The 27506-nt window shown below is 38.6% G+C and overlaps 2 protein-coding genes across 8 annotated transcripts in view; one reads left to right on the forward strand and one right to left on the reverse strand.

Moving 5' to 3' along the window:
* TEX10 (testis expressed 10) overlaps positions 1 to 22058 on the forward strand; it is a 54348-nt gene extending 32290 nt beyond the window's left edge. For all 6 annotated transcript variants that reach the window (XM_053958166.1, XM_053957998.1, XM_053958339.1 and 3 more), the window contains 6 exons: positions 4334 to 4422; positions 5581 to 5714; positions 17233 to 17313; positions 19769 to 19950; positions 20890 to 21100; positions 21822 to 22058. In XM_053958166.1, the coding sequence (XP_053814141.1) occupies positions 4334 to 4422; positions 5581 to 5714; positions 17233 to 17313; positions 19769 to 19950; positions 20890 to 21100; positions 21822 to 21935 (811 nt within the window). In that variant the 3' untranslated portion in view covers positions 21936 to 22058. The remainder of the gene's footprint in view (positions 1 to 4333; positions 4423 to 5580; positions 5715 to 17232; positions 17314 to 19768; positions 19951 to 20889; positions 21101 to 21821) is intronic.
* A 56-nt stretch (positions 22059 to 22114) lies between these two features.
* Positions 22115 to 27506, reverse strand: part of INVS (inversin) — an 81833-nt gene continuing 76441 nt past the window's right edge. For both annotated transcript variants that reach the window (XM_053957716.1, XM_053957800.1), the window contains 3 exons: positions 26360 to 26592; positions 25283 to 25363; positions 22115 to 23203 (listed from right to left, as the gene is read on the reverse strand). In XM_053957716.1, the coding sequence (XP_053813691.1) occupies positions 23088 to 23203; positions 25283 to 25363; positions 26360 to 26592 (430 nt within the window). In that variant the 3' untranslated portion in view covers positions 22115 to 23087. The remainder of the gene's footprint in view (positions 23204 to 25282; positions 25364 to 26359; positions 26593 to 27506) is intronic.

Genomic DNA, 27506 nt, shown 5'->3' on the forward strand with positions numbered 1-27506 from the left:
GTTAATTAGATTCAGCTTTTTTTTTTAATACCATTTGGTGTACAGAGCAGGTTACCTAAAGGTGCAATTCTAAACCTCAAAAGAGAGGTTCCCACAGAGAGCAGGTGACCTTATGGAAATTACAAGATGTAATTCATCATAGTTAATGTGGGTTTGGACTACATGACTGGAGAGGTCTCACTCATATGCAGTTTGATAACAGGTTCCTATTGTGAGTAATAATTTATACAAAAATGAAGTTATAATATGCTTATTACCTCTCTTCCATATATGAAGCAGACAATTTTTTTAGTTAGATGTCTGACATGTAATTTACAAGCATCTTGAAAATGCATTTTCAAAGTGCATACAGTCCCCAGTTATTCATGGTAGTCTTAATATATTAAACTAACATTTAAAAAATAATTTTAAGATACTTATAGTACATCAGCATCTGTTGCAGAATGGAATCTCTCTTGTTCTGTATTCTTTACCTTATTTTTTATTTTCTTTAATGTGAACTTCAAAATTGAACAGCTTTAACAAGTATCTACATTATAGACACTTGGGTTCTAAGGTAATTGAAGTGCTGACAGCTAGTTAGACTTGTATTTAAACAAGTTTCTATGCTGTAATGCTGCTCTGTTTGTGTTTGTATTATTAGAAAGGCATTGGTTTTGGTCTTAATTTGTTTTGAGATTCTCATGTGGTGTTTCAATTACATGATTTCGTGTTTTTTCTCCATCCTGCTTTCTGCACGGAGTACATGATGAACACTGAAGGAGCATTTACTTCATGGTACAGTTTGGCTCTGTTTCAATAGGAACCTCCGTGTTTTCTGTATTGTATTAGGTCTCACTTGGAAAACAAAGGGATTCCCTCCCCCTGCCCCCACACAGGGAAGTTTTTTGATGGGCTCAAGTAATTTTCACAGCTGCAGGAGATGGGAAGGTGATGTTTTTCCCAGTTTAAAGATGAGGGATGGAGGCAAGGAAAATGTGTAGGCAGAAATACGTAGATGTCAGTACTTGATAACTTTAGGAATTCAGTATGAAACATTTGGGCTCTGATTTTTCAGAGCATCTTCTGTCTTGAAAACAAAAAATTGACCTTAAATTCACTGTAAGTTCAAGTGGAGAAGTAGAAATAGATGGGTGCTGCTCTTAGAAATAATTGAAATTGTATCTCTCCACAGCTGTTAGTGACATTTTAATCTTTTAATCACTGTTGAGCTGTTGCAGGACTATGGATAACTAGCTGAAAAAAAGGGATGAGAGAAGCTTCCAGTATGAATAATGTGAGTTTCTTCTGTCCTATAGTAAAAAAAGAAAAAAAAAAAAAATCTGATACTTGAAGAAATGTATTACCACTGACTTCTCTAGTTTTAAGAAGTATTTATCTTGCATCTTGTATAACCTACCTGAATTTGTGAGCTAATACTTTCTTCTGCCTTTTTAATTATGCCTCATACACTGTGCACAATATAGATGATGCAATAAATAAGGCAGGGACAGGTCAGACTATGTTATCCTTCATGGTGTAATCCTGATTGATTCATTCATCCATGGCTTGAATGAGACATAGATTTTTTTAAGGGAAAATATGACACATAATATTATCATACTCTAAGGTGTATGCACAGAGAGGCCAAGCTGAAGAGCAGAGGTGACCTTCTCTGCCACTTTCTAAATTTAATACTAGATTATATTTAACCTTATTGCTCTTTTAACATTGAGGCTGCTTCTGTGCATGTAATAGCTTTCACTCACTGAGAAAGTAAACTGCAGCTGAATTTGGGGATCTTGATTTTGTGCATGTGTGATTCAGCATAGCTCTGCTTATAGAGCTGAATCTTAAATTAAACCATTTAATAGCTCTGTCAAGGGTTTGTTCCTTATGCTGCCTCTGCGTTCCCAGGGCTGAACTGCAGGGATTCTCTCTACTTCCTTTTATGTCTGTATCAGTGGCCCTTAGCCTTTCTCTTAGGATGCTTAACATGCTTGTCCTGTTTGTGAGTTTGTAGATGTGTGGGAAAACAAAACTGATGAAGTGTTTGGTTTCTGGATGTTTAGCAATAAGCTTTGGAATTACTTTTCCTGTCTGGGCTTCTCCTGAAACTATTTAAGTTTCTGCTTGCTAACCTGCAGTTAATCTTGAGTTTTTGTTCCGTCTCTTCTGGAGCTTATGTAAAATTTTTGCTTGCCCTAGTCCTATTGTAAGGAATTCAAAGAATCTGCTAATGGTTGCATTTGTCATGCAAGTACCTACTTCCTGAATTGGGCCTTATCAGATGTTCTTTCTTTCTCTTTTCCTACCCAAGATTTATTTATTTTCACATTTGTCTGATTGCCTTCACAGCTTCTCATCTGTCGTTAGCTCCCCCAGCTTCTTGCATTCCCACCTTTTTACTCAGTGGTTGCATCACAGTTTTAATTTCTGTGTCTAGTCTAGCAAGTGCTAAACACTCTTGAATCTCTCTCCATGCTCCTCAATGCTTATTTTAGTAAAAAGAGTGACCTCAAGTTAGAATCATGGTCTCTCTGCATCAGATTTGGGGAGATTCTTCTGCTGTGCTGAGTAGGACATGGATTTCACTCTCTCTTCTGGTGTATGGATCTGATTCCTGTGTGAATATGGGGGAAGTAGTGGCAAGAGCTCTTGCTGATTTAGTTGAGTATGTATGAAGTCTCTTCCATGCTGTAATGAATGGGACTGGGACCTCCTTGGAAGGACAGAAAAAATTCACCGTTCTCCTGGGAGACCACTGGCCATGGCCAAGGGATTTGTCCTGGGAGAACTTGGCAGCCAAGTAGCAGCCTTAGGTCTGGGGAGAGATTGAGTCAGTGGGTTAAGAAAAGGAAGTAGTGAGCCAAGCCTCAGGGCAGGACCGAAGGTGTGCTAGGAACCAGAGGGGAGCACACAGAGCTGCCTGCACTTGCAGAGTCACTACATCACCTGAAATATGGCAAATCCCTGCTGCCAGGCATTAAGAATCCAGTGGGAAATGGGAGCTTTATTTAATAAAGCCTTACTTTGTGCTCTCTCTCTCACCTATGATTTTTGCCTCCCTAGAATTAACTATATTCTACATGGTAGTCTGATGGAATCTTGAAATTTTTCTTTAATTTGAAGAAATTCTGAAATTCCTGGGTTTTTCTCCTTTCTTTTTGAATAACTCCAGACACGTGCATATTCTAGCTGTCATTTTTGTGGATGCTGAAATATGGATGGATTTCTGTGGGTGGCAAAATGTATATGCCTGGCACAAAAGTATTCCAAAGTATTCCAAATTTGATATTTTTGCTCCCAAAGCACGGAGCTGTAAAAAATTCCTGCATAACGAGCTTTCCAGAATTTTGTTATCCATGAGCTAAGCCTTTTTGGCTGTTGGCACAGAGAAATTAGGGGAAAAAAAAATGATCTGAGGCAGATAGTTGGCTTGGAAAATGGCATTCAGAAGCCCTGAAATTTCACAAGATTGTAAGAGTGGAAAGCAGCAATCTCTTACAGCAAAGATGCCAGTGCCAAAAGCAGCATACAAGGCAATTTGAATAATATGCATTTTTGTATAATGTGATGTGGGTCTGAGCTTCAGCCTTGTGAGGAAAACATGTGTGAGATGTCCTTGTTCCCAGCTCCTGGCTTCCTCCTGGTTCAGCACTGGCACATGGGCCAGACTCTGCCATTAGGTGGTCACTGGTGTCTGTTTGCTCTGAGTTTCCCCAAGCACTGGCTTCTAATTTGAGCCACCCAAGCAGGCTGGTGCTCCACTTGTTCCAGATTCCCTTGAGATGGAAAGTGTCAGACAGCTTTGATAACAGGTTAGCTCCTGTCTTTGCGTATTGCTCCTTTTTGTGTTCTAAATCTCCAACTAACTTTTTGACTTAGCTGTGTTTAATAGTTTCAGCAGTTCTGAAAGAGATGCTGAGATTGCTTTCAGATGGGGTTTGTTGCTTGTGTATACTTAGTAGTGGATATGATTAAAAATATAGCCCAGCATTTGTAATAGAAAGACTTTTACCAAGTTAGGGAAATAAAATTAGTTTAATTTACGGTGTCATCACTGTACTGACGATTATGCCAGTATTAATGAAAAATTGCTATCTCAGTTAATTTAAGCATCTCATCTTAGCAACCTAAGGCCATGCAGGGGTACAAAGTTCAGTGTGTCTTGTCTTTAAAAGAGCCAGTTCTGGTTTTGAAGCTATTTAAAATGCTATTCTAACAACAATTAGAAACAGGAGTGCTAAAACTGTAACAATTTAGGCATGCTAATTGATTATATTGTGCAGGTAGGTTGTGAATTCTTAATTATATGGTTTTTAATAAACTGTCTGCTATTGGTTTTGTGTAGATCATCCTTTGCAGGCTGGAAGTGCCAAGTGCAGGATAATTCAGTGAATGATGTGGACTATTTCAGCTTCTTGTTTTCAACCCTTATAGGTAATCCATATGAATGTAATAATTCAGAATTAACAAAATGAAATTTGTTTTGATAGTCAATTACTGAATTTAATTTAGAGTAAATGGTTTAGTAAGTACTTCCTGAAAGTAATTCTAAGCTTGTTTTATATTTTTGACATGAGATTTTATTTTTTTGATCTGATTTTTGACACTCGTACACTTTTCCCTTTGGGCTGGATATTTGCATACTTTTTTTTCATTCCAGCAACTTTTTCAGGAAAGTATGAGGAAAACCTAAATTTAGCATATGATTTAAACAAGATTTTCTTTTCCTAGTAAATGAAGTAAATGCCTTTTATTGGCTCATAACAATATAAATGAATGCCTCTGGGATTTCCTATGAATGTGCTTACGCTCTTAAAAACATTCCATCAGAATAAAGTAATCAAAGTACATTAAAGTGGGCTGGCCAAGGTCAGTGTGTGAGCAGAGCTACTTCTGCTACTCTATTCTTACTCAGCTATAAAAATAGTTGCATTCTGTGCTGATGCAACTTTGGGAAGTTAGAGTGCTTAAAACGGCGTAATATTGCTGAGAAGTAACTCCCACTAATTTGTGCTGTGGTAAAAAATAGTGTGTTTTACTTATCACCTTGGTTATTTATAATGTTCAGCTACTTTGTTTTTGAAAATTATCTTTTTGTTCCTAAAATGGTAAAGAGTGCTGAACTGATAGCAGAGAAAATGAAAGCAAAGCCCAAGTAATTCTCGTGGAGTGGTCATCCTGTTTTACTAAAACATCTAATACCTGTCTAGAAATAATAAGCCAAATGATTTTTTTTTAACCCTGAGGTTATATTACTTATTACTGAGTTATTGTGAACACATGAAGTAGTTTGCATTATACCCATTTTTGTTATTTTTTTAAAATACATATATTGAAAATAGCATAACACTGGCCTCTTAGTTTTTTTATATCACATTGTTGTACTATTGGATTTTAAAAATATTTTTATTTTCTGTCAAAAGTCAAAATTTGTACTTTGATATACTCAGTTTATTAAACCAAGCAAGAGCTTTTAAGAAAAAATTGTTATGTTGACATAGTGTAAAAGACAGTGTTTGTCAATGATGCTGTTGAAGTAGAACACTGTTTGGCTTGTTTTGTGATACTGTTGTACTGCTTCTTCTTCCCCAGGGTTTTCAAGAGAGGAGCTGACTAGTCTCCAGGGCATTAGAGGAAAACCACACATTAGCCAGACACAGCTTTCACCTATCCGTCTTTACCTAACTGATCTGGACCAGTTTTTACACCACTGGGCTGTGACAGAGGTAATAAATCAACCCTAATTCTAAATGACAGCATACAAACTCTGAGTGCTCTCCATCCCTTTTCCACAGATGGCTAAGTCCTGTTGTGATTTGAGTTGAAAAAAGAATGAAAAATATAAAAGCTGTCGAACAGCCAACATTTTTGTACAGCCATCAGATAATATTTTGAAGGAAGCTGCTTTAGAAGTTAAATGTTTAGACACGTAGTATGCAAAGTAATACTCAAGGAACAAATTGGTAGAAACCTTGGTGGAAATTCTTAAGCACTAATATTAGGACCAGCAATATATTTTGGCTTTCAAAAACAAATTAATTGTAAAAATACTAATTCTAAAGAGTTTTCCTGGAGAATAAGTGCCACTATTAATTAAGACGCACTTGCATTAAATAAAATTTGAACTTTGAAGCAATATTTACTTGACATTAGTCAGTATTTTGAATAATTCCTGATTAGTTAACCAAAATATGCTGGGCTTAGAAACTTCACTCTGAATTCAGTACCTAACATCATAAGAGCTGAAAACTCAATTTGATTGTTGGTTCTAAAAGGGATTTGAGCCACCAGATTTTATTCAAAACACGTGCATTAGCTGTCGTTCTGCATCAACTCTTTTTATTGTTTAGCTCACCAGAAACCACTTTAAGGCGTAAAGTCATGTTGTAGTGACGTGCCAGTTTGATGGTATTTATGAAATCATAGTCCTGAATTCAGAAAGAAGAGCGAACAGAAGGTTTTTGTTGTATGTTTTTTCATTCAAGAAAGCAATATAGATGTTTTCTACTTCATAGTGTTTAAATGATAATGTTCTGAAATTGATGATAGTCTGAAATACACATTGAATGTGTGCTGCTATGTGTTAGAAAGTATTTTAAGCAGGGCTGTTGTTTGCTACCATGACTCGCACATATTTTAAGTGTCCTGCCTTCAGTCATTCAACCTGTGGAGCAGTTGAACTTTCTAATTAGTTTTGCTTTGTCTCTTCTGGACAGTAATGAAGTGTTTTATCACCAAAATACCTTTCTCCAGTATGGAGGGATCAGAATGCTCTCTTTCCTGTTACTCTGTGAATGCACAGAGCGATTTATTTGTTTCTCAGAGTTACCATAATCCCATACAGCATTTGAAGGATTTATGTACACCTTACCTTTTCCTAAAAATGTCACCTTTAGTGTTTTCTCCTTCCTCTTCTTGCTTCTATTCCATAACGCTTTCAAAGTTGACAGTGAAATAAGACTCTTTTCACAAAAGGAACAGTGAAGTAGTTTGATTTCTTTTTTTGTGCCTTTGGTTCCTGGTTGCAAGTTTGAGTCTCTTCTCCCACAGTCTTCAGTGTTTTTTGGTGCTGTCAAGGAGAGTCAGTATTTTCAGAAACTTGAGACTCCCTTTTGTTAAAGTACCTTTTCTCAGGAAAGAGACAAGGTGCTGTCCCAGGTTGTTAGAAGGGGATGGTGCTCAGTAAGCAAAGAGCTGGATATCCTTGGTTAGTAATGAAAGATGATTTGGACATCCTGTGGAGCACTGCACTACTTCTGCACTTATGTGTCAGCCCAAAGTCTTTTCTGGAGACTTTTATCAAAGAGAATAGGAGCAAAAATCCCACGCATCAAAAATCTGTGTGAATGATGAGACCTTCTAGACCACCTGATTTTGTAGGCTCTTAACCAAAGAGAGTTCTGAACTTGCATTTTCCCAGTGAGGGTGGTCAAATACTGGAATCAGTAGTCTAGAGACATTTTGGTTCCCATCTATGGATGTACTCAAAGCCAGGCTGAACTCAGTGCGGCGTGACTTGCTGCAGATGACTCCACTTGAGCAGGAGCCTTGGATTAGAGGAACTTGAGGGTATTCCTTCCAGCTCTAAGGATTCTGTGATTATTTGAAAACTCCTTTTGTAAAGAACCAGGTCTTTTTGTTTCACCATCAACAAATCTCTTTGCTTTTTAGACAAAATCTCTTTTTTTGCTTTATAGACAAAATGGAATTCACAGTATGAGTAAGGGTTTATGGTTTTCTTTTATTTGATAGGTTTGTTACACTTATATTTGATCTAAAAGTCACACTGCTCCCATTAAAGACTTGTAAGGTACTGCAGTGCTGTTTGGGGTGTTCCCCCCAGGTTTGCTAGGGTTTTTTTCCCCATGGAATTTTGGGAACAAAAAAGTAGGGGCACCTCTTCAGTAGCTTGTTATCATACTGGAGGAAAATGAAGATAATCTTGCCTCTGATCTGGTAGTAATGGTGGTATATCTGGTTGTGTTACAATGAGAAGTGATGAGAAGTGAATTGGTATTGAGGCAACTACCTCGTTTTATCAGTTGCAGAATTCCATTCATTTTTCAATTGTCTGGTTTGGATTTCAGATGCAGTCATAGATATGGTAAATGATGCATAAACAAAACTATTCTGAAGCTCTTCAGCTTTTAGATTACTTTTTTCTCGGTGTTTAAATATCTGATACAGCACTGTGTTCTTTAAGTTTTGGGAGGTTTTATCTTTTCCTTGTATAAGTACCATTCTCCAACCTCAAACATGTCAACCAATATGCTATATAATGCTCAGTTTCTGAAAAAATTATTCTGGGGACTGTAGTCCATTAAAACCTTGGAATTTGGAGTCTGGACAATTCCTTAAAACTAAGGAGGTAAAGAAGGTAAAAAAAAAAAGGCAGGCTTGTTAAAAAACTTTTGCATTCAAGATTTGCCACAAGTTGCACAGGAATACTTTTTGTAGATCAAGTAATTTTCACAACAACAACAACAAAAAATCCCAGCCAAAAAAGCAAACCCCAGAGTTGCAGGCTCTGGGGAGAAGAAAACTGCCAGCAAATCATGAGGCTCTCCTAGGGTGCCTGGAAAGACAGCATGATATGAGGGTTCTGTGAGCATTGAGTGTGAGGGAGGTAGGTTTGGAGACTACACTTCTTCCAAGTGGAGATAGTTAAAGGTGAGATAGAATTTTGGAGTCAAAATATTTTTAGCTGTGGCAGAAAATTGCTTTATTTAGATAGAGAAGTGCTATAGGAAATAATAAACCACGTCTTGAATTAGTCATGCTTTTGGTGGAATTTGGTATAGTGCAGAGCTTCTGAATGCTAACCTTTCATCTGTTCCCTTGCTGGATAAGGAAGTTTGTAGTGCTGCTGTAATGTTAAGCAAAATGTTTGTAGTAATTTTAAATACCTGCTAAATGAGAACAGTGTTTGTTGGCTGCAGACCAAGCCTTCACTCTGTGTTGAGAATTGTTTGTTTAAGAGTTCTCATTATGTAGTTGTAATTCAGGATTTCCTCTCAATGGAAAAGTATTTTAATGTAGATGAAAATAAATAAGGAACTATGATCAGAATCAGAATTTGATGGCCTGGTTTCCTATCAATAAATGAGACTAGTGATCAGATTCCTATTAGTCCATCCACCATCTTCTTTCATTTCTTCCACCTCTAGTTTTGTCTAAACCATTGTTAGTTTTTAGCTCTCTGCTGAAAAGAATAGAGTTGCAAATACTAATTCCCTATAAGTTCTATGAAAATAAGCAGGTGGAAGAGAAAAATCTCTTACCTTAGTGCAGGGTGGGTTCTAACTCTGTTCCAGCATTCTGCTTGGCAGCACCCAGCCTGCAGGGGCTGTCGCTTGGCCCGGTGGGTGTCATGGTTGTGAGAAGCAGCAGCCAGGGTGGTGGGACTGAAGAAGGGTCCCAGGTGTGAATCTGCAGGCCACAGCTTGTTGGCCTTGCTGCTCACTGCTCAACTTTGTTTTCCAGTGCAGGGGAAGACAGTCCCACCTTCCTGTCCATAGATGTGCAATGGGTGATGTGTGTTTCTAAGGGCAAAGAGCTGGAAGAGGGAATTTCATGTGTAATGTATGCCTGCCAGAGATTCAGGAGAAAAAGCAGTGTGCCTCTGGAGAAAGGGCAACTTCTGGAAAGGAAAAGAATAGCTTCAGGCATTTTCAAACAGCAGTTTGGACTTCTGAAGTGTTATTATAGCCAGGGCACTTGGTAGCATGTGGATAACAGTGACAAATGCACTTGTGATAGGAAGTAATGCTTTTAGGTAGCTTTTAACAAAACCTGTTTTCAGATAGATATTGTTTGTAAATTACTTTTCTTTTGTTTAGAGAGTGGTTTGGAATTGGAATCGTGGCAATCTGAAACCATGTTATTTCTTTTTTGGAAGCTTTTAAATAGTGGTGATTTTCAGTTAAGAAGCAATGCTTCAGAAAAATGTCTCTTTAAATGCTGCTTTGCATAACTCTAAAGGTTAATCTTCATGATTTTTCTAAAAGAGATGTTAAATGTGGGAAATTTGGTTCCTTTTCTGGAGGAACTTCTGCTTAAAATTACTTCTGTCTTGTTGAAGCCAATTATTTAAAATCACCCCCCTGTAGCTGAAATAAATGGGACTCCAGAATAAATGATTGCAGCCTGAGGGAAGAGCTTCAGCCTTGGCTCATTTGAACTGTGCCCATAGTGTTTGTCAGTGATATTGTTCACTGTCCTCTAATTGAATTTCTCTGCCAGGATCGAATGAAAAAGTGCCCACAGAAATGAAGAGTTTAACAAGATAACAGTGTATACATGGTAATTTCTGTTGTAATATTTGATTTTTTTGACGGTTGAACATTTCAGAGGGGGAAAGCAAATTATAATTTAAGGATTTGCTTGAAGTTGAGATTCCAGAGCTGTATCGAGCCTACAGCAGACTCGAAGAAATAAAATATTCAACCAATTGTTAAAAATGTTTAAGAGCAAACACTAGGGACGGTCAGCTGCTTTTAAAAGCAGACTTGAATTCAAAAACTTGGAGATACATGTAGTGTAATACACTAATCCGTGTCCAAACCTGTTCAGTCTTATAAGTGAAATACAGTTGGGAAGGCTGAATCTGCACAGATGTGCTATGAAAAAATTACAGCAAATCAACAAAGATAGCAAGTCATTGCATATAAATTAAAAGCCCTGCCAAGGATGTTTGTCTTGAGAAGTAAATATTGGTATTGTAGTGCTGTAGCTTAATTTGAAGCAGAGATTAATGCTTAAAAAAAAAACTCCGAAAATTTTCACAATTTAGATTTTTGTATTGAAGTTCCTGAAAGATTTCAGCTTTCTGAACTAGGAATATGGTACAATTTTAATCTTTAAGGAAGACAAAAAATTTGGTATAAGCCCATTAGTGTTTAGTAAAGCTACATCCCATCCCAGCATTAATGTTTAGAGGTGAAAATAATTATTACTTTGGAAAGTAGTGCAAAGTCCAGAGAAACAGAGGGGAAAGAATTTAAGTAAAAGGAATGCCTCCTAAAAATAATAAAGATATTTTTCAAAAGTCTCTTTCATAAGATGTAAAACTTAAACTCAAAGCAAACAAAAAAGCACCAAAACTAGCCCCCACCAGTAAAACACAAACAGTAAAACACAAACTTCCAGAAAACCTAAGCTGATCTTCAGCCCAGTGCTCCATTGTACCTGCATCATATACTTCCAGCATATCTTGTACCACCTGGGAGCTCACTGCAGTGTTACTGCACATAACTAGCATGAATTTACAACTCCACAGGTACTGTGTATTGTGCTTTATATTCAAATTCTGGCTTGTGATACCTAACCTAAGTTTGCTTAGAAAGAGAGACTTTGTGGGACAAGAGCTAAGTGTCGGGTTTTCTGTGTTTTCAAGTCCTTTTGTTTGTAGAAGAGGCAGGCAGGTGAATTTGGAGACTTCAACATCAGATGTTCCTTTGACTGTCCTGCATGTAGTCTGACGAGGAGGCATCCTGAGGAGGAGCACTTGGCTGTGGTGACATTTTATAGCTGTGAGGAAGCTGCAGAGCCATGAAAGAAGGGCCCATTATGGCTGCAAGAGGATGAAACAAAAGCTGTTTCGTGGTGTCCTTTCTTTGTTAGTAAGATGGCTCTGAGAAGAGAACCCGACCTGTGATGTTCTTCACATGGTATGGCTTTGTCTACTCTTGGATAGCACAGTGGTTGTTCAGCTTAAACCCTGGTTTTGCTAATAACAGTGTTTTCAGAAATGCCCCTCACTTAGAGAACCAGGGTGATTGTCTCTAGCGCTCTCTGCCTTGTAGCACCAAATCTTGCTGGTACGCAGACTTCAACACATGATCAAGGACGAGGAGGTGCTTGCTATTCAGATATTTGTGTCCAGTGGCAAATAGAGATAACTTCACTTAGTTTAATTGATTCTCAAATATAGATTTTTTTATTAGACCCCATGTCACAGCCAAGGAGCCTGCAGCCAAGCAAGTGTCACAGTTAGCAACTGCAAAATGAGTTTGTGTGCTGCAGTTATACTGACCAGGACATGAACTGTGTGTCATAATTCTTATAAGTCTTTGGAAATAGCAAGTCTCTACATGTGGGACACCATATATGTTCTTAAACATTTGTAATTCTTAAATAAGTTTTTGCATTCCCGTTTTGCTACCCCAAATGTAAAATTAGCCCAATAGTGTGGTTTTCTCGCTTGTTGCTCACCTGTGTAATGTTCTCCTGCAAACTCTGTTCCTCTTTTTTGCTATTTCTTTTTTTAACTTAGGTTTTGTTTTGTTTTATTGTTGAGTGTGTAGGGGTTTCATATGGAGGTTTTTATGGGGTTTTGTGAGTTTTTTTTTTTCTGGAGTCAGTGAATCAGTAATATCTTTCATATCCGCCCCTGTGAGCTTACCCAAGGCAGATGAACAAAGATCTCTTGTTGTACGCAGCTTTCTCAACAACTCAGGGCACTGTTAATATTGCCCTGTCAAATCAATTTATTTCAGAAAGAGAAGCAGCACCTGTCAGGGGAGTACAGTGTCTGATAAGTGAGAGTGCTTCGGGGGAGCTGGCCAAGCTTCAGAAGCCAAGCTTCATTGCCTGCCCCATCACCTGAAAACTTCTCGTTTTCTACGCTCCGCACTAACATGTTACACTGGATACAGTCCTGCTCCAAACAGGCATTTCACAAGGGCTGGGGAATTCACTGCAGAACATCCTGTTACATTTTAGTTATCCGTGTCTGAGGTCCATGTCAATGGGAGTTGAAAAATATATTTTAAAGTTCACCTTAGGTTATAATATCTGGTGGTGCCAACTTTCTTTTTTTATTAAAATCTTTTCTCAGCGAGTCTAAACATGCCACACAGTGGCATGCTAAAATACTCGATCCATTATATCATTCCTTCTTGCTTGGGTTCCTCTCTGTGCTCCTGCTTATGTGTGTGTCTTCAGAGGAAGGTGAGTATTTTTCTTTGAAAAAAGAGCACTTTGCAGCATGACTGAACTTAAAATAGTACAAAAATTTTCTCTGGACAGTTGCTGATTAGTAGTTTCCTTGAGACTTTGAATCAGGATTCTGTTGTGTTTACAGGAAGCATCAAGGGAGTGGGAACAGTTCAATAATGAACAAAACATTAGTCTTGGTTCATCAGGTGTGCTTGTTCCTGTTGCCATGAGGGCTCATACTGAGACTGGGCTTCCTTGGGTCATCCCAACTCTGTCTTCTGGAGGCGAGAGCATCTTAGAGATGAACAACATTAAACTGATGAATTCCTCTGATTTTGCATTAGACCTGTGAAACGCCTGTGTGGGATTGCATTGTCAGTCAGGGGGGCTGTCAGTGGCAAAAATGCTTTTAACCCATTCAGTTGAGGTAAAATACTCCATGGTGTCAGGATCTCTAAAAAATCTGGGTCAGGCTGTGCTTCTGAGGGGCCTTTCCAATTTGTTTTTTTTGTTTGTTTGTTTGTTTGTTTTTTTCATTTGTTTGGGGTTGTTCATTTTGTTTTGTGGTGCTTTTTTGTTGTTTTTTTTTTGTTCCCTGTTGTGGTTGGCTCCTGTTGGAGTTTGTCTTCAGTGTGACCAGCAAGGAGGCCGCTGTAGCAATGACTTCCCAAAGCACCAGTAGGGAACCTGCTGTTGCAGTTGTGTGGCTCTTGATACATGGGCTTGTCTGATCAATAGGGTTTGTTTTGAAAATCTGCCAATGGATTACAGGGCCTGTAGCATTTGCTGCATAATGCTAACAGATAATCCCTGTATTTAAGAGAATGCTTTTCTTTCAGTTAATTTATTCAAGTGAACATTCAAACAAAATTTAAAAGAAAAGAAAAAAATACCCCAACAAAATGTCTAAGCCTAAGCCAAACCTGTTATAAAATACTTGCCTCAAAAAGAAAAAACCCACCCCTTCCTGATCAAAATTGCCTGTTCTCAGTCCATTCACTTCAGGATTGCTCTGAAACAAAACTACTCTGGCTTTGGTCCAAAATCAATCTATGAATGTGCCAAAAATGTGATAAATGCTAATCAAATGTAATGTAATGAATCAGCTGTGACATTTTATTATGGAAATTAAAAATCATGCAAAACCTTGCCTAAGGAAAATAAATTGTCAGGGAAAATACTAATTTTCATGTGATAATTAAGTTTTCTTTTCCTTTCATTTCCATGTCTAAAAACGTTTCAGTTACACTTTTTATAACAGGCATTTGGTATGAAAGCCATTTCAAGCAGGATTTAATTTATGGAATTGAAAAGAATTGCCTCTCCCACTTAATTGCAGGAAAACAGAAGTGATGTGGGGAATGGTGGTGCTGTTTTGAGGGTCAGAAAGATCTAAAAGATTGGAAAATCAACTTGCACTTTACCATAACTCTCCTAAGGAATTATGCTGCTGTCCAGTGGTGCCTGTTTTCCTTGCTATTCAGGAAGAATTTTGAGTGTGGTCATATTGTACCTGTAATGAAATGCTCCTGTAATTTGTCCCCTTGGGGAGAGCCTCAGTGCATGATGGGCTTGCTCCAGGGACATAGTCCTAAGGGTGAAATATTAATAATGAATCTGTATTTTTGTTGGGTAGGCCTGGTGGATTTGCCTTCAAGGTCTTTAATTTGTGGGTCTGTACTGAATCAAAAGGGGATCTCTCTGGCAGACTGTGTCTGGTGTGATGTATTCACAACCATATGGTAAACCCCTTTGTAAAGTGCCCAAGCTCTGCCCTATGAGCAACAAATGCCTTCTGCATTTTCCCCTTTCATAATAATCCTTCCCAATTTCCATCTCATCTGCATTTCCAGCCAGCCGTGATCATTGTTATGTTTAGTTGTTGTTTGGTTACATTTGTTTCGGTGCAGCATTTTCTGCAATTTTGTAAGTGACAATAAGATCCCTTCTTGGGTGTCGCTTTGCCAGCCCAGGCAGGTTCAGTTTTTGCACTGACACCAGTAAGACAGGATCTCTCTTTGTGCAATTTTTCTGTGTCTGGTTGGTTTGAATTTGCCTTTCCTGAAAATGAGTGGCTCCTGCTTTGCACACTATGTCAGAAATGGTCTAATTCTAAGATCTTACAGAGTAGTATTGAAGAGATGATCCTTATTCTGTCTGAGCACTTCTATTGGAATTATCTTTATTTTTACATCCTGAAGTAACATTTGCCCATTTTGTGGTGGTATCACAACTGCTTGTGGTCAGCTGTTAAGAATTTCCTCCTCATTTCCAATTGGTAAAACTCATAGCTGCATGCAGAAGTTTTTATTTGTCTCCAGGCAAATGACCCACCACTTTTTTCACTGAATTTTTTTCTGAAGGTGTTACTCATCAAACCTGTGTGATCTTTTCCATAGGTTAGTCCATGCCTTGGCAGGGTTTCTCTCTGTTGGAGCTGTCATCCAACAGATTTCATCAGTGCAGCTTTACCTTTTGTGTAAGTGCTGCTCATTAAAATACCAGGTCAGATTGGTGTCACAGTTGTCCTTGACATGACAGTCCCCAGTAATAACCTCTGTTGCAGATTGACTTTATTCCTTGATACTACTAATAACACAGATGTTTTGAGGTGATTTCTTGGGAATATTCCAGAGTACTTAATATTTTATCACTTTCAAATTGCAGTGGACAAAAGCCCTACTATATTTAGGATGGTGTACTCAGTTTTAATAATACTGTTTCATTATAAAGTAAATGTATAGTAAAAGTATTCAGTGCAAGAGTATCTATGAAATTGCCTTTAAATAGTCCTACTAGTCAAACAAAACACTTGCAATACACCTGTGATACTGATTAACATGAGCAATGTCCTGACAGCCCAACAATGTTATGTGCCACTAGGCAGATGTGTTAAGGATCTCCTGAATTTGGCTGGCATAAGCAGGGCTAAAAACAGGTGTGGCATGTAATTTTGGAAAAAGCTGAGTGTACTTCTGTATCATCACAAATGGTGGCTCTTTCTGATTAAACCAGCGCTGGCATCCACATTAGTTAAGGCTGAGTTTTCATACCACTGGACCTTGAGCTAATGGTTCTTTCCTTAACCTTTCCCATCCTCCAGCTGCAAATCTTGTGGGCTATTATTTTTCACACAACACAGTGGATATGTTCTGTTTTGTCATTATTTTGTTTGGGTGTCTTGACCTGCCTGATTCAACTAAAGTCTCAAAACCAAAACACTACCACAGAATTTAATCCCTCAGGTCAGATCCTCCTATGCAAGTTCTCTTTAGATTTTGAATCATGAGGCATCTTAGAGGAATGTGTTTTGCTTTGTCGAGATATTTGTAAAACTCATGGACTTGAATTCTTCCATCCTTCAAACATCTTATCTTGTTATTCTCTGATTCCCTTAAGCACAAAGGGAAGATTCCATTCCTCATGTATTGGTTCTTCCATCTTCCTTGTCCTTAGCAGGACATCACAATTGCTTGTGGTCTGATAACGCATTTGGGATGTGCACATTGGCTTTTCCAGAGGCTTTAGTTGCCACTCTGGTGAGATAAGCAGTGAATGTGAACGGAGAGAGGGCATCCAAGCTCTCCAACTAGTTTGTGAATCATTGGAATAGAGAGGAAGGAAAAGAAGAACAGAGAAAGCCATCTACTGAAGATTGCAGTACAGCTTACAAGCAGTTCTACTGGACCTCTGGTTTCTTTATCCTAAACAGGAGACATAGAACATTTCATGGTAGTTTGCTAGTGTCTGATTATATAAGCACCAGAAAGTATTATGCAGTTTATAAGACAAGATTTCCCATTGTAGTATTACATTTGGCATCATTTTTGAACGTGAAATTTTTGGCAGTGAAGAGGAAAATATGTTGAAAATGGATCTTTGCTACATTATTCTTTGTTGTATTACTTTTCTGTTTCACTGTGACTCTTCTGTTTCATGCTTGATACAGTTATTTGGGAGGTTGTTTTCTGAAATTCTTCAGCTCTGAGGGAAAAAGGCATTTGGAGGCTTGGTGTGGCAGTCTAGCTTGATAGAGTATTTTTGGCCTTCTATCACAGAGATAGAATGCAGAGAGCCTTTCCCAAAAAAACTAATGGTGTAGAACATCATCTCTTTAAGCAAGGAACAATTTATGTTAACAGTGCTACTCTTCTACACTGGAAAGAATCAGTACTTTGAGACAAAGCTGCTGCATGTCCCAGTAGGTTCTTTGGATTTAGGTCTGTCAGCAAAGTATGACTGCACAGTGAGTGATTGCTGGTTGCATTTGGAGTGCTTAAATATAACTTTGTTTTATTAAAACAGGTGATCTGTCACAACTTGTCCACTATACCTTCACAAAGTCAGTGTTTTGACATTCTCCAGACTGGTATCTGTAAATATCTGGTAAGTACCATTTTGTCTTCTACATTAAATCTTCCTTGTGATAAATTTGCTAGCAGTCTCATTAATTCTCAAATCCACTTATCTTGTGTATTTAATGTATAATTTGAAAAAGCTTTAAACAAGATTTGGAGGAGTTTAAGAAATACATAATAACTTGGTATCTAAACTTATATGGGTAATTTTGCTTAGATTTGTGAATACTTGAGCTTGTCTTCGAGGCAGTTTGTCCATAAATGAAACACTTCTTTGTTTGATTTGCTTTTCAAAAGAGCAACCAGCAGCTTTAGATGAGTTTTTTTTTTACTTCATCTATGTAGATAAGTATCTAAAGAATGCCAAGATGATGTATGCCAGGCTCTTTGTGGTGCTGAGCAATAGGACAAAAGGCAACAGGCAGAAACTGATGCTCAAGAAGCTCCACTTGAATATGAGGAAGAACTTCTTTACTGTGTGGTTGACTGTTCTCTGAGCAGATTGCCCACAGATGATGTGGAGTCTCCCTCACTGGAGACACTCAAGAACTATCTGGACACAATCCTGTGCTATGTGCTTTGGGATGACCCTGCTTGAGCAGAGCAGGGAGGTTGGACCAGATGACCACTGTGGTCCCAACCTGACCCATTCTGTGGGTTTTACAGCCTGTCTTCTAATCCTGAACATGCCTGAGCTGAAGATGGGGATGGCAAAGCAAGAGCTGGGTAACACAATGGTCAGGGACAGAATCTGCAGTTCCCTGTGATGCTGCCTGCTGAGAGGGAGGACCACAAGGTCTGCCCCTGCCCTCCTGTCAGGGTGGTTCTGTGATCTAACCAGGGTCTGCCATTCCCTGCTTGGAGCCATACTGAGAAGTTACTAGACCAAAACGTCCATAGGGAGTAGCTTACCTATAACCATAGTCTGGATTTTGAGGGGTGGATGTTGATTTAAATCAACTTTTAAAAAGGCTTATATGTTCTACTGCCTTGTCCCTTTGAGAGCAAACCATTAAGTGGGTTTTTATGGTTGGCAAGGCTGCTGCCCAAGGTCTCCAACTGGCTGCTGACACCTCTTAGGGAGCAAAGTCACCATGGAGGCAACATCCTGTATGGGAACTTATCTGAGCAGCCTCATCTACTGGACTTGTATAAATAGAAATGTCTCCGTTCCTGTCATCTTTCAGACTGGCTGACCAGCACATTCCATCAGTAGTGTTGGCCCAGTTGGTCTTCAGGATGGTTCTTTATATCCATCTAGATCACTATTTCTTAATTATGGTTGATCAGGAAGAATGTTACTCATTTTAATTGTTTGGTGCCTCAGTGTCCTTAGTATTCAGCAGGGTCATGGTGACTGCTGCAGTCCCACCTTTTGTCAGGCAAGACCATCATCATCCTCCTGCCTCTGCACCTGACTGGTACAGGGTCAGCCTGGGACAGCAGTTTGTGCTCATGGCCTTGGAATACACCCAATGCCTTAGGCTGGAAGGATTTAAAAGTTTTAACTCATAGTTGTTCTGCACCTCTTACCTCTCACAAGTAATGGTATGAATGAAATACATTTCATATTTCTGTAGCTTGTACTTTATTGATTTTTTTTCTAAACATTTCTAAAAGAAACAGCTGACCTTGTTAAGTGAACCAACTCCCTCTGTCAGCTTAAAACAGTGTACTTGCAGGTGAGCAAATTAGGCTACTCTCAAAATCCTTAAATAGTTCTTTAAAGGTAAATGGTGCCACACTAGCAGTGCATGATTTTTTTATGGCTTTACAAGACAAAAATCTAGGGTACTTACTCCATAGTACTTCAAAATTTAAACTGCTTTCTAATTCACTGCCTCTGCAAAAACCAAGAATTTTTTCTAAATTATTTATCATGCCTATAAAATCCTTACTCAAGATGATGTTATCTCTTTAACAACAGCAGAGCATCACCGCACTTTGGGCTCACAATCTATTTCATTAGCTTTGATTTATGTTAGTTCATAAAGCTCCTGTTGGGCTCCAAAGGAGACTCACCCTGGTGACAATCCAGTAGAAGCTTTCCTTTCTGTAGCATAAATCAGAGTTTCCTTCTACCTGAGTGACTGCTCACTGCCATTTCAAGACTCAGAAGGCCTTCCCAGTCCCATGATATATGCTTAAAAGGAAAGACCTCCTCTGCCCAGAAGATTGTTTGTGCCTGCACTGTCATTCAGAGCAAAGCTCAAAGCAGTGCTCTGTTCTGCAAATATGTTTGAGATGAGTGTTTGTTTAGAAGGCACGGAATGAAGATGTCAATTTAACCTTCTGTTGGTATGGGTGGCAATTTATTGGGAAAGCGGGGATTTGAAAAAATGCAATGGGCCGTAGAGTTTGAACAGAAACAAAGCAACACACATCACCATAGGAAAGCTCTAGGTTTGCTTGTATCCCAGCAAAAAATCTTGTATAAAGGGATGAACTTGGGTTGTTGGTTTCTTTGTCTCATTTTAATACAGGTTGGATTGGTTGTAATACCCGATAGCACAGCTGGATCTGTTCTATGTGCCATAAATAAGCTCTTGGATCAAGCCTGCATCATAAGTGAAAACCTACACAGGTTCTTGGCCTCTTGTTGTTACAGTCTTCTGTACTTTCTGCTAACTATAGACAGAGAGGATGCAGAACACTTACAGAAAAGGTAAAGCTGTTCTTCCTACCATTTTGCCTCTATCTTTGCAGCCACAAGTATTTAGAGATGTGAAATGAAAGGATACCCCCTCCCCCAGAGGTTTTTTCCCTGTCTCTCTTTTGCTTACTTCAAATCAGTACTTAGATTTAAGAAAAACACCTGCAAAGTTACCAGGAATTACTTAAAACAGTAACTGAAGAAGGTTTCATCTCAAATTGTTCTACTTGGATGCCAAAACCATCCTGATTTTGTAAAGTTGGATATTTATACCTTAAGCTTCATTAGATACATTGAAAAACACCATGCAAAGGATTTGGCTTTATGAGTACTCTTAACTGATCTATGTTTCAGTTTTAATACTTCCCAGGCATCGTTACATAGACTGCAAAGCCATTTGATTTAAAAACCCCAAAAGCTACAGGTAACAAGTTTGAACAAATTCACCTGAAATGCAGGAATGTCTTTAAACAGGTCAAACTTTACCATGTACAAAAAAGTTGTTAAAAGCTTCCTGAAAATTCAAAGCCCAAGTCGTCCTTCTCTTACTGTATTTAATGACTTGCATATCACAAATAGCTGAGTTCATTACTTAATTTCTTATGAATCTTAAACAAAGATTCAGGTGTACCTGAAAAGTGACTGAAACAAAAATCTCTTGGCAGCTTTTGGACGCAGAAATTGCACTGCGTGAGAGATTAAGCAACATTTATAGCTTCCAGGGCAGGGCCTCAATTTTTTTCCAGTGCTATACAAAATTTTGGAATATTTTCAAGTTTGGCATTTTCTGGTACAGGATTTTCTGCTTTGCCACTAATTTTGGTGAATGCAGCTGGTGTGATTGAATCCACAGAAGCAGGTTTCCTTGTACAGCCATGCAGCCAGTTCACAGAGGCATCCTTGAAATGTGTGTCCTCAATCATTTCAATTTTGATTATCTTCTCCCCTCAGGGATATGCTGTGGAGATCATGCATTTCTGCATTAGCACTCCTGCCACGGTTACTGAGGCTGATGCTGCAAAGCCTGCAAGTGAGCAGGATCTGTCGGGAAGAGCTGCCCGTCGTTGCTCAGCTGCTTCGCTTACTAATGCAGCACGGGCAGCTCAGGAGCCATATGATAACAAATGAGTTTCTGGTGCAACAGATCATCAAGGACATCATGGTATGGAACTTCTTGTTTCCCAGAGACCACGTGTATGTCACATTTATTTTTAAAAGTCATTGCAAGCAGTCAAGAAGAGCCATTTTCAAACAGTGGTGGTGAAAGCAGATGTAAGACATTATGGTGAGGTTCTCTAACCTGCAAGTTAGGAGGGGGTTGTTTCTCTTTAGTGTTGAAAATGCCAGAACCAATTCTTGTGCTGTTCCACCGTGGGTGGGTTGTATTTGTTCTTACTGGATTTTTTAAGCTGCCTACATAATCCTGAGAAGAGGGAATTCCTGGGCTGGGGTAGTCTGTTGGTAGCAGTTCTCAGACTGGGCTGGGGAGCTCTCCTGCACTGGTAGCACCATGCTCATTTGCATTTTAATTGCCTATAAATTGCAGAATTGCAAAGTAAGTGAGCCATTCTAATTAAGAGTAAGGAAAGCACATCTGGTATTAACTCAGACACTTGGTAATATAATGACTTAGTGTACCCAGTTGTAACACTTTATTTTTTGAGCTTTAACAGACACACTGTGTTGAAGTGTATAAAAGAGAAGAACAATGTCAGTGTGTGCAGGGGAACAGGGCTGTCTTGTACCTTTAACAGTGCACCTGATTACTGGTAAAAACAAAGCCAAGTTTTGCAAATGCTTGGGTTTTATTTATTTATTTATTATTTATTTATTTATTTATTTATTTATTTATTTATTATTTATTTTTTTTTTCTCCTTTCTAGACACTGAAGAGTGGTGAAGTTCAGGAGCAGTGGCTCACAGACCTCCATTACTGTTTCAACATCTACCTTGCCTCTCATCCCCAGACACCTGGCCCTATAAACACAGTATATTGAAGAGGTCCAACTGCATTTATTGTAAAGCATTTACTTCTATTTAGTTTTGAATGGAAGGTGTTGGAACAAAGCTTGTCAATTTTTTTGTAAGTGAAACAATAAAAATTTTACAGAGAACTGCAATACCTCTATTGCCTTTTTTTTTTTCAAGCAAGTAGATCTTACTATAAAGTGTTTTAGTAAAATGTGTTGACCACAGTGAGAGGTGTTAAAGAAAGTCCAGTCCTTGATGCTGAAGAGCTTGCAGAGAAAGACTCATACTGACTCTACTCATCTATTATTTTGAAGCATCACATTTTTTAAAAAAACAGTAGAATTGTGTAGTATCAAGTTGAAAAAAAAATTAGAAAACAATATGCCTTAGAGTAACATTTTTTATTTTTGCTGAGTTCATATTTTTAAATACTTTGTGCAAGGTAAATACTGTACACTGTGGCAGCTCCAAAGCTATTACGAGAACTATTTTACAGAATAGGGCCCATCTTTTCTTGCTTCTCTATGTAATGCACATAGAAGAAGAGTTATTTAAAAAATTGGTGATAGTTTCAAAGGGTAGAAAACACAGCCCTATTAGTTTCCATAGGTTGTGAAAGCAATTTCTTTAGTGTTTTATGTCAACATGTCTACATTTCCATTTCCTTCCAAATCCATAGTTAGCTAAGGAACAATTAGTTTTTTAGTAGAGAAGTGGAGCATGAAGGCTGTTCTTCCATTCCTGCTTCGATTTTGAAATTAATTTAATGAACTTGAGATAAAATTAAACATTGGTTTCTCAAAACTGTAATATCTTTAGTACAATTTTGCTCTTTTTTTGAAATGCTTTTTTATGAACACATTCAAAATTCCTACTTTTTGCAATGGAAAGCTCTGATTGCCTCTACACTGTTATTGCAATACCGGGCTTAGTGCTTCATTTTCTGTCTTCAAAAGCAATTCAGATTTCATCCTGTGTTGGTAAAGAAATTAACAGTTGCATTTAAAAACCAGTTTGTACACAAAACGAGTCCGGGTCCTTAGCAGTCTGCTTGGCATGTAATGCTGTGATAATACAAAACTGAAAATGTTCAAGTTTAATACATCATAGATGGCTTATACATTATGAAAGATAACAGCTGTACTGGAATGGATTTCAAATTCTAAACACTGGTTTGCTTAATGCTTCAGTCTTGTATTTTTTGGTTTTGCAGCAGTGGTTGGTCTCATGTTGTATGAAAATTGCCTCGATTTTCCCATGTTCTCCAACAAATTAACACACTGTAGGTTGCTCACTGTAAAAGAACAAAATCGTTTTGATGAGTAACCCTAGTGGGTGAAAAGCAGCTTCATCTACACTGTGTTCTAGTTTTCATAAGCAACGAATCTGCTGAGAGCAGAAAGTGACTTTTTCCTGGCATCTCACTGCTGATTGTCTCTCAGTAGAGTTTGGTTTCTGCAGCACTGGGTACAGCTTCTGTGGAACACTGATGATGCTGCTGCTGCGTGTGGGACTTCAGCAGCCTCTCATGGGTGCAGTGAGGTTCACCCCCATAAATGAATGTAGGGCTCCAGACTAACACTATACTCTTGGCTGAATTTGCTGAAGAGCAGAAAGAGATTGTGTTGAGCAATCTTTAGCAACATGAGCAATGTTTAGCCCATTAGGCAATGGGCTCTTTCTAGAAAGTCAGGGAAAGTAGTCCAGGGGCTAAAGCGAGTGCTCTGAATTGCTCATGCAATGTTTTTTTATTTCCTGTAATGTGCTACAAATAATATGACTGTTTTCCTTTCCCAGGTTTGTAAAGATTAGCTGCAAACATTTCAATGCTTTATCCCAAGCTAGAATGGGATAAAAGTTGATCCCAAGTGCAAATCCAAATGTTTCACTGAGGGTGTGAACTCAGCAGATCTTAAAGACGTCTTTCTAATGCCAAGAGTTGCAAAACCTGCTCCTTTGCAGCTCTGAACACACTTTAATGTCCACAGTGAAACAAAGAACCAGGCTGTCTGGTTCTGCTGCAGAGCACCTCTTTAAGTGCCACTTGCTGAATTGACAAAAGGAATCTATTTAATTTTAAAAAGCCAAACAAAGTAGAAAAAGAACAAATTTCGAGTTCTGAAATGTTTTAATGGTAACAATCGTAAAGGGCCTATTTGCCAGAATATTCCAAAGTACTTAGCCCCTGCCTGTATCTCCCGTCCCTTTTCTACCTGTCACGTGCCTTACTGAACAGTTCCTTTGAACACTCTACATATCCCCCATCCAAAGTGTTTGAGTGTCAATCCCTAAGACAGATTTGTCACTGCACGCTTCTTCCACGGGCTCTATGAACATTAAAACTCAGGCTGACAGTCAGCCTTCACCTTCCCAAGTGCACCTTCTGCAAGGGAAGAATGAAACTGAAAAGTCCATTCTGACCTACTCCAGGCACCTACGTCAGAAACGGAGTATCTGGCATTAGCCACTGACAGCTCTGAACTTTTCCAACAAACGTAATGTTGTCATGCACAAAGGCAGGCAGATGAAAAACATGTTATTGTCTTTTAAGTAAGGGCTAAAGTTCCCTGAGCTCCTATTAGGTGAATAAAAGTAGGTAGTGTTCTGATGGAACTGGGCAGAGTTCCTATCACTAACCTATTCGTCACCAAGTTATGAAAGCAAAGGCCACTCCAGCCTCAAGAGAAAGCCTTTTTATTTCAGAAGACAGGGAGATCTGTTGTCCTGAAAAGTTAAACGAAAAGAGCTAAAAGCTCTTTTAAAATTTAGATTCCTATCTGCATGAGGAGGTGGCAATCAAACACCTGTTTGGTCATGCCTCTTAATTAAAACAGTTCCCAGGCAGTGAAAGAAAAAGGCCTCTGTCTCTTAGTGAGGCAGAAATTCACCTACAGTTCTAACAAACTCAAGGATAGGTCCACTGTCAGATTTCCTTCTGACTTCAGAGTTGTGTTAAACTACTTGGAAAATGTGTTTTACTTTCCTTTGCAAATTACCTGAACTTCTGACTCCTTGAAGCAGTTGCTGTGTTCCCACCTAGCTGTGGCCTGTCTGACTGAGGTGTAGCACAGCCAGGAACTCCAAATGCCCAGCGGGGCACTAAATCTTCACATGGTGAAGCATCAACATTACCAAAGCCCCCAACCCCAAGTAAGTCCATAATTTTTTATCCAAATCACTCAAGGATAGAAGTGCAGTGCTCAGTTAAGCCCAAAAGTGTTGAAAGAAGGATTGTGCAATCACAAACAGTTTGCCAGTAGTTACACATTTTGATAAGACAGCCCAGTCCTTAAGCACATTGTTTTCATATCTAAGAAGAAACCAATCTCAGGTATATAAACATCAAAGTATTCTTAAAATGGATGTGTCCTACCTGAGACCAGCTGCACATCAGAAAGTTTCAGCTTAGAAGGAGATCTTGCTGACTGACACACTTTGCCTTCCTGAGAACGCCCTTTAACAAACAATGTGAACAGCTGTGTGTTTATCATATAGACATGTGGTTGTGCATAGCTACAAACTATTTCAGTAAGCTACAGCATTCTTTTATCCTAAAATTACTCTCATTTTTTATGGGGAAACTCATGAGACATTCCGTATGACAGAAAATCGTGACAACCACAAGTGAAATTTAACTAATGTTAAAATACGTCTTGCTATAAAAACAACAAAAAAAAAAGAAGTTACTATAAAATAAAAAGAAGGAAAATAAATTTATTAGCTTTATTTATTTTATCCTTTTTGGTTCTCAAAGCTACAGAGCCATGATAGAAGTGACTTAACCACCTGTTAAAGTATAGTTAGCAGATCCTTACTCCATCAGTGATCCATACTGTAAAGGAACTCAAGGTCTAGAAGCAATACTTTACCTTTTCTTGAAGATGCATTTCTTTGCACGTGCACATTCAGGCACAGCGCAAAGCACTGCAAAATTATTATAAAAGACAACCTTGCTCTTGCCATAAAGACCACATCTTCATAAAGGAAAGTTATCAACATGGAACACATTCTTCATATGAAAATATTTTTAAAACAGTACAAAACAAACAAAAAAAAAAGTTTAAAACAATGCTTTAAAAAAACAAACTATGATCCAGACAGTCGCTCTGCATGGATACAGCCAGCTATCCCCAGCTTAACTGCTCTGTTCTCTTTCCACATTGATATATGTGAGCAGCTCTGGCAACGGAATTATTTGATTGCTCAAGACCTGTGCTGAAACAATGCTGTGTGGGGATTCAAACAGCTTTAGCAGCAGCCATTTTAAATCACTGAGTTGTTTGGTTTATTTAACCTGAAACAGAAATACAATTGCCCAGAACACCTGAGACTAATTTTTATAAATTGTTAAAATTCTTAACAATTAGATAACAAGTGCATAGATGAACAGATTCTGTTATAAAAATGAAAGCATAGTTATACAAATAAATTATAGTGAAAAGAAAATTACCATATATCTGCTTTAGGATGGACTGCTTGCTGGTTTTTATGGCTGAGCTGGTTTTGTTTACAGATTTCGGGTTTTTACATGAAGGAACTGATTTCAGAGGGCCATGGTTCAGCTGCTTCTTCCAAGCAACCTGAATGAAGAAGGCAGCTGCCTCTTGTCTCCATTTGTCTTCATCTTCCTTGCAGTGCCGCTTAGCACTAAGGAGCTGAAACAACTCCTGTCTTAGCTGGTAACTAGAGAGCAGAAAAGAGAAGAGCGCTTGTTTTAGGTGACCTGTTTTAACTTCCGTGCTTTCCACGCATCAGTTCACATGGTGGATTACATGAGTAACTGGGAAAACAGAACTCCCACTGATGTGCTAAGTCACTTGGATGACAAATGTTTGTTCAGAAGAAAAAGTAGGAGTTGGGTTCAATTTTGGATGCATCCTTTATTTCACATAGTTAGGAAAGACCTGGCATTACAGGTATCAAAAGTTACAGTGCTTCCACATCAGCTGATCAGCTGCTTTATAAATAGAAAATCGGCAGAAGACAAAAGTATAAATATTTATGGTAATAGTATAATCAGTACTGCTTCCTCATTTTCACTATATTCACAGGTTAATAACACCAAACTTTCTCGTGTGCCTTAGCACTTCATGTCCTCAGTCAATCAGTGCAAGAGACAAACCAAATCTGCCTCTGTGGGTTCCACTGCACATTCCCTCTGCAGAAAGCTGAGCTGCTCTCCACCCCTTCCTCTGAAGATGCTCCCCTCACCTTGTTTTCAGCAAACTCTGTTTTTTCCCTTCCCTTCAAAGGTTCCCTGTCTTCTGACCCAGCCTTGCCTCAGCTGCTTTGATCTTACACACAGTCACATCCCTCTGCGAGTGGCAGCAGCAGATTATCTGTCCCTCACACTCCGGTGGCAAATGGCACCGGCAGCAAGGAGTTGTTTGGGGTTTTTTTTTCCCCTTGAATCGGACGTAAGTATTCAATCAGATATCGGCGTTTCACACTCACAAGTCAATTAACTGGCTTAGCAATTAACTCTGAATCCTCCCAGTACAAACCTGTCACAAATGAGCATTGAGTAACACTTGTAAAATATTAATTATAAGTTGGTAACAGGCCAAAACACATTGATCATCATCCCCTCTGGTGTT

The sequence above is a fragment of the Vidua chalybeata genome, chromosome 1, assembly GCF_026979565.1.
Source record: "Vidua chalybeata isolate OUT-0048 chromosome 1, bVidCha1 merged haplotype, whole genome shotgun sequence".
NCBI classification, from domain to species: Eukaryota; Metazoa; Chordata; class Aves; order Passeriformes; family Viduidae; genus Vidua; species Vidua chalybeata.